At 35.4% G+C, this 10725-nt stretch overlaps 1 protein-coding gene and 1 non-coding gene across 2 annotated transcripts; one reads left to right on the top strand and one right to left on the bottom strand.

Moving 5' to 3' along the window:
• Nucleotides 1–540: 540 nt before the first annotated feature.
• Nucleotides 541–1686, top strand: LOC141614155 (uncharacterized). The gene has a single exon (XM_074432911.1). It carries the CDS (start codon nt 541–543, stop codon nt 1684–1686), a length of 1146 nt encoding a protein of 381 aa, XP_074289012.1.
• A 2499-nt stretch (nt 1687–4185) lies between these two features.
• On the bottom strand, nt 4186–4292 carry LOC141616069 (small nucleolar RNA R71). The gene has a single exon (XR_012530445.1). It is a non-coding gene; the product is annotated as a small nucleolar RNA R71 (small nucleolar RNA).
• Nucleotides 4293–10725: the final 6433 nt, after the last annotated feature.

Raw genomic sequence — 10725 nt, forward strand, 5'->3', positions numbered from 1 at the left:
CTTATCTCAATTGTTTCATAAACAATAATCAATTTTAGTAATGAAATATTTTAATTACTAAAATAAATATTATTTAATCAAATTACAATAAGATATAAATATTCTCTCTCACAAATGAACTGTTCAATTTTAAGGAATTGATTAACTTGTATCGACATACAATTAATCAACTTGTCAATTAAGGGAATTGTCCTCTAGGTGTGACCTTAAGGGATCAACTGATCACCACCGTCAAACGACAGTAATGTCAAACTCTAGTTAACTAGTTATTACTGATTAATGTTGATAAGTAGACTATATAAATGAATCATTCCTTACGTATTCTTAATTTGAGATTTAAACATGTGATCGCACTATTGTTGAGGACACATACTCCAACAATACTTACATTCTGCAATTGGAGAGGCGATTTTTCCAAGGATCGTCAATGCAACTTCGGCAAAAGAAATATGGGACATTCTTAAGGTGGAGTTTCAAGGCTCACAAAAAGTAAGAGCTATTAAACTCCAAAACTTGAGAAGAGATTTTGAAAACTTGAAAATGAAACCATCTGAATCAATGAAGGAGTATACGTCTCGAGTCATTGATACAGTAAACCAAATGAAAATTTATGGCGAAGATATTTCCGACAAGAGGATAGTCAACAAAACTCTTTGTAGTCTCGACAACAAATTCAACTTTATTGTTATCGCTATAAAAGAGTCAAAAGATGTTGATACATTGTCTCCGCAAGAATTATTTGGGTATTTACAAGCCCATGAGTCAAAGGTGTCCGGTAGAAACGAAGGTTCATCGGAAGGAACTTTTCAAGCAAAACATAAACAAAAGTCCCAAATTTTCAAAAATAAAAAAATTAAGCAAATGTCCAAAGACAAGTCGAGTACTAATGGTACTCAAAACAAAGGAAGATTTCCACCTTGTGGAATCTGCAAAAAGACTAATCACATGGAGACAAGTTGTTGGAACAAAGATAAAACACCATGTGATATTTGTAAAAAGTTTGGACATGAACAAAAGGATTGTTGGTCTAAAGATCAACAAGCAAAGGCTAATGTCTCTGAAAGCGGAATCTTTGAAGATCATCTATTTGTTGCTGGTCAAACCTCGACAAAAAGCAATAAAGATGTGTGGCTAGTCGATAGTGGTTGCACAAATCACATGACAAACAATGAAAGTATATTCACTCATATTGATACTTCATTGAAGACTCCGGTAAGGATGGGCGATGGTTCCATTATAGAGGCAAAAGGCAAAGGAACTATAACTATTCAAACAAAGAAAGGAATGCGCTACATTAGCAATGTTTTGTTAGTTCCAAATCTTGCCACAAATTTTCTAAGCGTCCCCCAGATGATGCAAAATGGTTACAATGTCAACTTTGAAGGAAATACATGTAATATTTATGATCATCATGGAAAGGAGATTGCTCGAATTGAAATGAAGAACAAAAGTTTCCCTCTTTCATGGACGTACCCAAAAGAAAGTGTTGCCCGAGTAGAGGATAATGACTCTTGGTTGTGGCATAAAAGACTTGGTCATTGCAATTTTCATGCTTTACAAACTCTCCACAAAAAGGATATGCTAAGAGATTTGCCTTTGGTGAATCTTGAAAAAGACGTGTGTGAAGGTTGTCAATTGGGGAAAATGCATAGAGATTCTTTTCCACAAGATCAAGCATGGAGCTAAAGAGAAACTCGAGTTAGTGCATACTGATGTTTGTGGCCCCATGCGAACACTTACTGATTAGAGAAATAGGTATTTCATTCTTTTTATTGATGATCTTACAATAATGACATGGGTCTAGTTTCTTCGAGAACGGTCAGAAGTTCCCACCGTATTCAAGAAATTCAAGGCTATGGCTGAAAATCAAAGTGGTTGTAGCATGAAACGGATCAGATCCGATAGAGGCACTGAATATACATCAAACGAGTTTGATAAATTTTGTGAAGATGAAGGTATAACACATCAACTCACTATTGGTTATACACCACAACAAAATTGGTACGTGCATTTTATATAGTCTTTTTAGCCTATTTTAGCACGTATTTCTATGTACTTTCGAACTATTTATATTGCATTTTGCCCCCGAATTGGCTACTTTGGTTCGTTTTGTCCGTTTTGTAGAAATGAACGCGAAAGTAGTGGAATCGTACCATTTTCGTCCTTTTTGCATGCATTTTGAGGAGACGGGATTTTTCAGAGTGAGATCTTGCATTGGGATGCATGAAGGAACGGTCTACGAGGCAGTCGGTCACGAGTTTGAGCTGATTTGAAGGAAGAATACTCGATCAAGCTATTTTATCACTCGATCGAGTGGTTTCTATAGCTGGAGTTGGTCGATTGAGTAGTTTTATACTCTATCAAGAAGAGCTGGAAATTGAGGTTACTCGATCGAGTAACAATTCTACTCGATCGAGTAGATTATTTGGAGAAATGCTCGATCGAGTGGTTTCAGACTACTCGATCGAGTGGTTTTGGCTGGCATAGGCTTTAATTAGCCCGTGAACTTGTTTTAGTTAGTGGACTTAGCATATTTTTTATTTAAACGTACATTAGCTAGGTCATTAGCATATGATCTATTCTATTCATTATCGAAGTTTTATCTATCATTTCTCATCTTCACAAAAAAGACTGCGTTGCTTTTTCTTTTCACAGTAGCTTTTGCTTTCGGGGTTACTTAGCTCGGATTTGTTTGTTCTTTACGCCGGATTCTCGCGATTATAATCTCTATCTCCTTTCTTAATATTAATCTCTCTTTCATTTATTTTAATTGTTTGTTTTGTTCCTTTTACTTTCTGCCCTAATTACTTTTATGCAATTTAATTATCGTTTCATTATGTTTATTGTTAGTTCATTCATCGTTATTAGTTTTGACAATATTAATAGCATGAGTAGCTAATCTGTTTCATGTTGGGATTAGAGGATCTACGGTAGGAATGTGACGTTGTAGTAAATAGGTTAGATGAATTAATTGTGAGACTCTGTCCCCATAGCAATATAACTGTATTTACCGACTTAGTTGAGTGCACGCTTTTGAGTCACCTTTTTAATCTGCTTAAATTTAATCCTGGATCGGAAGATTGGACTAAATAGGCCTGCTATGAACACTAGACTACCCTGACGAGGACGGAAGTTAAGTTAGTGGTAATTTAGGATAGAAAGTGGACCGGAAAGACCTTTCTATATCCGTCTCGCAGTAATTTATCTAAGTTGTTTACAGTTGAGTCACTGGACTACCGTAGTGAACCGAAATCCTGACATGTCCCTTCTCTATTGATAGTTTAATTCTATTTTCTGCCTTAATTGCTCTTTCTTTATTTCTCTTGCCTTTCGAATCTTTTAGTTTAGAAATCAAATTACAAAACCCCCCCATTTGTGACCAAATAGACGGACTTTTACAGATATCTTGCCTCCCTGAGGAGATCGACCTGACTTCCCTAGCTATATAGTTAGTTTAGTTAGTTATTTTTGCTAGGTATACGACAGCCCTGTCAAATTTTGGCGCCGTTGCCGGGGAGGCAATTGCCCTATCTGTCTTTTTTTCGTTTATTTTATCCGTCTCAGGGAATTTTTATTCCTTGAGGCAGTTCTTATTTATTTTCTTTCGGTGTTGTGTATGCCCGGTCGATCGGGTTTGAGTTAGTTTCACCGATTCTCGAGCCGAGAGACTGTTTCGAGCATAGACTCCGTCTGCAAAGAGAATCACGAAAGGAAGACTTCATACTTTCGAACCGAGCTTCAAATTTCCTATTTACTGAAAATCCATCTTTTGAAGAAGATACTTCCGATTACGTAAGCCAACCAAGAAAGATGCCGAACATTGCTAGTCACTCGGAGCCTAAAGCATCATCAATTCCAAAGGGTTTCAATCTCCAGACTGAGGATGGGAATACATTTGACATCCGTCCTTCCTATATCAATCTGGTGGAGAGAAATCTCTTTAGAGGTGTGGCAGGTGAAGACCCGAGGAAGCATATGGAGGTCTTTACGGACTACTGTTATACTATCCCCGCCACAAAGGGGGTAACTCAAGCCAAGATTAAGGAGGTTCTATTTCCTTTTTCTTTGACAGACTCAGCCAGGGAGTGGCTGACTGACTTGGACCGTACGGCCGCGGGGGTCAGAGACTTGGAGACCCTTGCTCTTGCTTTTTATAAGAGATATTTCCCTCCACAACGCACCAATCCGCTGAGGGCAAAGATCACAAGTTTCAAGCAGGCACCTGATGAGACTTTCTATGAAGCATGGTCCCATTTCAAGAAGTTTGTGAGGTCTCTTCCTCACCATGGTTTTGATCTGTGGTTTCTGTCCAACCAGTTCTACAATGGGCTGTACGATGATCACAAAGCCATACTTGATACATCATCTAACGGAAGATTCCAAGAGAACACTGACGATGATAAGGGATGAGCCCTTATTGAAGAGATGGCGAACCACTGTGCTGAGTATGGAAACCCGAGGGATGGTATTAGAACAGTTCATGCAGTCGATAAGCAAGTTGTGGCTCAGTTGGAAGCCATGAATGCTAGGTTTGATAAGTTGGAGTTGCATTCTGCTGGGGAGCCTCAGACAGTCCATTTGCTTATTAGAGGGGAGACTGTCACATGTGAGAGGTGTGGGAGCAACGACGGTCACACTGTTGTTGGCTGTCTTACGGAGAAGGAACAAGTCCTTGCTTTTCAACAATAAAGGCAAGGAGGGGGTTCCTACTATAACAACCAAGGGGCAGTCCATCCCAATTTGAGGTGGACAAGTCAAAATGTGCTCAATCCTACCAATCCTCCGCAGTAGCAGCAACAGCCATATGTCCCTCCTCATAAGGCTCAACAAGGCTTTCAGAAGCCTCCTTCCTTCCCTACACCTAATCAAGGTGCATCATCTGTTGGAATATGTGTCCTCCGACAATAATGCGATCACAACTGTCGATCATGATGATCACGTGTTTAAATCTCATTTTAAGAATACATGTGGGAAGTAATATTTTACTGTCAACTGGTTCACACATATCGGTAATGATTAGCGGACTAGAGTTTGACATTACTGTCGTGCGACGGTGGTGACCAGTTGATCCCCTTAGGTCATACCTAAAGGGTGACACTCTTAATTGTTTATTTAATTGATCGTATGTCGATACGAGTTAATTAAATTGCTTAAAATTGATGGATGATTTTGGAAGTAATATTCACGTGTCTTATTGTAATTTGATTATAATAAGATACGGTCTAAGTAATCGAATTATTTTATTACTTAGATGAAATTATTGTTTACGGAAACAATTGGAACTGAATGAATAATTTATTATAAATACAAGACATTGTGATTTATAATTGATAAACCGTTTTGGTACAAGTAATTATGAATTACTAAGTCGATTTTGTACATGACGTATTTTTATTAATATGTTGATTTTTAATATGTTAAAAATACATGACAATTTCACATGACTATTAATATGTGACAATTGACAAATGACAAATATAAAATGGACTTTTCATTTTATATAAGTGCCGAAATGGAGGGAGTATTAGGATAAAAATTGTGTTGATTATTTTTAAGTAGAAAACATGATCATTAAACCTAATATGTAGCCATGCACACCTAGTTGCTTTTGTGAAGAGTATCTTGGTCATGCATTGGCCCTTGCCACCCCCCCATACCCGGTTTTCTAAGGGTAATTATAGAGAGTTTTTCTCTCTAATTCATTCATTCACAACTTGAATAATTTTCTAGTGTAAGAAAATATATAATACTCTCTACATCTTATGAATAATTAGAGAGATAAAAATCTCCAAAAATCTTTCCTCTTGGCCGAAATACAAGAGACAAAAACAAATAGTTTTGGGTCAATTTTAGCTAGATTAATATTGTTCTAGTACAAATAATATTAATCTATTAAGAGGTCATCTTGGGTATAAGTCTTTGGGAGGGATTCTAAGCTTGAATCCTTGTTCATCCAATATTAGGAAGCTCAAGAACAAGTAAGAAGGAGATCTTACTTGTGCCCAAAAATCCGAAACTTTCATAGTAAGGATAGATGATTTCTTCTCCTTTTATTTAAGTTTGCATGCATACGATCTAGTTTTAATTTTATGACTAAATTAAAATGTCACATATATGAATATATTGAATAATGAGATTAATTTTTCTAACAAGCGGTATCATGAGCCTTAGGTTGTTTGCATGCAAATCGGTTATTGTTTTTCCGAGTTATAAGATTAACAAACAAAACTTATAAATTTGTGTTTATTATGACATATCACGAAATTTATTTGCATGTTAAAGTTTCTGGTCCTAAAATGTTTTTAGGATATTTTGGGTTATTTATGGATTTTATGGTTCATTTTACATAATAATGGCATTAAAATGTGATTTCTTATGATAAAAATGTCATTTTTGGACTAAAAATAGCTAAACATCGATTTTTTTAGTCGTTTTTGGATATGTTTTCACATATATTATCTACTGATGTCCTGTAATTGTTCATGATAAAATGAGTTGTTATGCTCAAAATATGGAATTTTCAAGTTAAAATCGTATTTAAATGGTTAAATAGGTTAATATGAGTTATATTTCGAATCTGGTCATAAAACTTTAGTATGTTGTCACATGAAATTTTACAAGATGTTTGTAAAATATTTGGCTATAATGAAGTCTTTATGCATGATTTATGAATTTTTGATGAAAAATCACATAAATAGTGACTTTAATTAGCAAAAATGCTAAAACATACTTCATGACTAAGAAAAAACGTCACATATTGCATTTATCATATATTTCAGATAAAAGTGAAAAGTTGATAAAAATAATTTTTCTCATATTTTTATGGTAATAATTGATAAATCCGATAAACCGCAACATTGTTTTTCTCGATAAATTTTCGAAATTTTTAACCTAAGTTTTTGAACATTATGAGTGTCATGGTATTTTTCCAGAATGTTCATGTGTTTAAATTTCAAATTTCAAATTTATTTGAAATTTTTATGATTTATTTGAAGTTTATGAAATAATTTTTGTATTTTAGGTCCATTTATGAACAATATTAAGAAATCTAGGTTAATTATTGTCAAATGTTAGTGGAGACTAATTTTGAGTCCTAAGATAGTTAGGGTAATTAACTTGTACATAAATATGATTTTATGTAATTATTGTGATTTTAAAAGGTTAAATCACGCAAATCCGTAAAAACCGATTAATATACGATATTGGCTCCTTAAAGGCGATTTAGCATAATATTGGGCATGTTCATACATATTATAATGCTGCATTTTATTTATGATTGTCATATTTTAATTTTATGAAATTTTTGAATTATGTAATTTTACTTAGTATGGCCTTAGTTTTTAATTGATATTACCCGAAATGTATGGGAATATCGATTCGGTTGTAATTTATTGTGATCTCTTATCACCGTTTTGTAATTTAATAGATTTATTTTATTTTAATTACAAATGTATAATAAGAAATTATGTAAATTATTATGTAATTTATGTATTCCGGATTTCCTTGAAGACGGTGCCACTCGAGAAGACGATTCTTCAAAGAAAAAGTTGCCTTGAAATGTGTGCCAAAACCGAAGTTCAAGGGACTAAAAGAGTTGGTTTCCGAATTTGTAATAGTTTATTAGATTTACTATTTTAGGAAGGCCATACTAGGATTTTATTTATGCTTTTCATTTTATTTATATGTTGCATGCATCGCTAAATTGCCATAACTAAAACATGCATTATCATTAAATCGAGTATATCGACCGTGTCAATTACAATTATCGTAGTTCACCGCTTTAGTTCACTTAAAACGTGATAGATAATAAATTGACATGACCTCTCGCTTAAATAAACAATTGAGACTTAGCCTTAACAAAAAGTAGAAACCATGAAAACCTATTTCGTGAGGGAGTGCACTCGGCCTTACCGGGGTACAAAACTTGCTACGTAGGGGAAGTGGGTGATAAATTTCTATCCACCGAATTTATGTTAATGAAGAGTATTTCGGCACACCGTGCCCTAAGTTGATATGAATTTGGATCATGGACACATTTATTCGAAATTTGGGTTGAACTCAACGAAAGTATTCACGACATTTTCCGGATGTGTTTCGGGCTAGAGATAAATATTAATGTAATTTTATCGACCAAGAGTTCTAAAAGTAGAATCAATTAAAGAGTTAATCCACTAAGTTATGTTAATAAAGGGTATTTCGGCACACCGTGCCCCAAGTTAATATGAATTTGGATCTTGGAATCATTTATTATAGTTGGGTAGAGGTCACTATATAAATGTTCATATCTTGTTAAATTATTTACAAGTATGATTAAAAATGACAAATGTTAATATTTCCTTTTTCCTCCATACTTGTAGTTCATTACAATGAATCCATCAAACGCTACTACACCGATAACTATTGAGTCTTGCCACAATGTTTTTGACGACGTTTGCTTCAACAATGATTTCAACACTACTAGAGAACTTCATTTTGGGATAGGTTCGGATGGAAACATAAACTTTATCACTTCTTCTAAACCTCCAAATACTACAAGATCTCTTGTGAGCCGGTCTCAGGAAGACCGCCTCATAAAATCTGTAGGATCTTTGTCTTTGGAAGAGAAAGATGTCATAACTAGTGGGAGCTCAAGCAATCAAGTTCTTGCTTCCAAGGGCAAAAAGTTTAAGAAGAAGGGAAAGAAATGGAAAAACTTCAACCAAGTTGAAGATGAGTGCCATTATTGCTATGGCATGGGACATTTGCTTAGGAATTGTCCCGTGTATTTGCGAAATATAAGGGAAGGAATCATCATTCCAAAAGGTAAAATTCCTAAGGAAATTTATGTTATTGATGTAAATTATACTTCCACTACGACATGGGTACTGGATACCGGTTGTTGTTCTCACCTTTGTAATCATTTACAGGGGTTAAGAGACGTGAAGAGGCTTAGAAAAGGAGATGTGGATCTACGCCTTGGAAATGGAGCTCGAGTAGCGGCCGAATCCAAGGGAACTTATGTATTAGCTTTGCCTAATGGATTCGAGTTGTATTTACATAATTGTTTTTATGTGTCTACACTTTCTAAAAACATTATTTCTATCGCTATGTTAGACATGGACGGTTTTTGTTTTGTCATTAAGAACAATCGTTGTACTATTTCAAGGAAGGATTTGGTTATAGGCCAAGCTCCTTCCATTAATGGCATTTACATTTTAGAAACCTCGAATCCGACTAATAACATCTACAACATTCAATCAAAGAAACTCAAATCAAGTGATTCAAATGAATCGTTCATTTGGCATTGTCGATTAGGTCACATAAACGAGAATCGCATCAAAAGATTAATTTCGACTCATGTGATTACACCATTTGATTATCAATCATATGGAACATGCGAATATTGCCTTCTTGGCAAAATGACTCGAAATCCTTTTAGTGGTAAAGGGACACGAGCAAGTGAACTATTGGGACTCATACATACCGATGTATGTGGGCCAATGAGTATCACCGCTCGAGGAAATTATGACTACTTCATAACCTTCACCGATGACTTGAGTAGATATGGGTATATCTATTTAATGAAGCATAAAAGTGAAGCTTTTGAGAAATCCAAGGAATTTCAAAACGAAGTAGAGAACCAATTGAACAAAAGGACAAAGGCACTACGATCCGGTTTTGGTGGAGAATATCTTAGCCTTGAATTCGATTCACACTTGAAAGGTTGTGGTATTATATCACAACTTTCTCCACCCGGAACACCACAACTCAATGGTGTTTCCGAAAGGAGAAATCGAATCCTACTTGACATGGTTCGATCTATGATGAGTCAAACCGAGTTACCGAACTCGTTTTGGGGATTTGCGATTAAAACCGCAATAAAATCTTTGAACGTAAGTCCAACCAAAGCAACTGAAAAGACTCCATATGAGATATGGAAAGGAAAGGTTCCAGTTCTATCCCATATGAAAATTTGGGGTTGTGATGCTTATGTCAAAATTAAAAATGACAATAAGTTGGCACCACGATCCGAAAAATGCATTTTTGTAGGATATCCTATGGCCTCCCGAGGCTATTACTTCTATAAGACTCAAGAAAACAAAGTGTTTGTGTCTCGAGATGCTGTCTTCCTAGAAAGTGACTTTATTTCTAGGGAACAGAGTGGGAGAATTAAACTTGATGAAGTTCAATGATACCCGTCGTGAGGTGTCAAAAATAAGATTTATAATTTCCAACTACAACTATAGCTAGCGGCAGTCGGGTCGAACCACAGAGAGGCAGATGTAAATTCTAGTTGTCTAATTCTAGTCTAAGGTAACGGCAAAGTGGGGGGTTTGATTTGAATTGGTCTACAGCTAAGAGTGAATAAAGACAATAAACATAAAAAGACGGATTAAACAGATAAAGGAAGGGGTACTAGGATGGTCGGTTCATTACACTTTCCGGCAAAGATACTAAACAGTCTAAATCGAACACAAGTGAGGTGGGAAACAAGAGGTCCTCTCGGTCCACTCTTAACAAATAGCATCTTTCGATCTCGCTATAGGTCCCTAATATCACTAATACTGACTCTCGTCCTGAACAGTGATTAACGGTCTAAACTATACCTATCTTTCGATCTCAGCACAGTTTAGTCATCTTAATTGGTGATCAAATAACTTTCCCTATCTTTCGATCTAATGGGTCAGTCATAAATTAAGCATCTAACTGGTCGCATGCATTCGATTAGTTAAATACAACATTAAA

Source organism: Silene latifolia, chromosome 11, assembly GCF_048544455.1.
Source record: "Silene latifolia isolate original U9 population chromosome 11, ASM4854445v1, whole genome shotgun sequence".
Lineage (NCBI taxonomy): Eukaryota > Viridiplantae > Streptophyta > Magnoliopsida > Caryophyllales > Caryophyllaceae > Silene > Silene latifolia.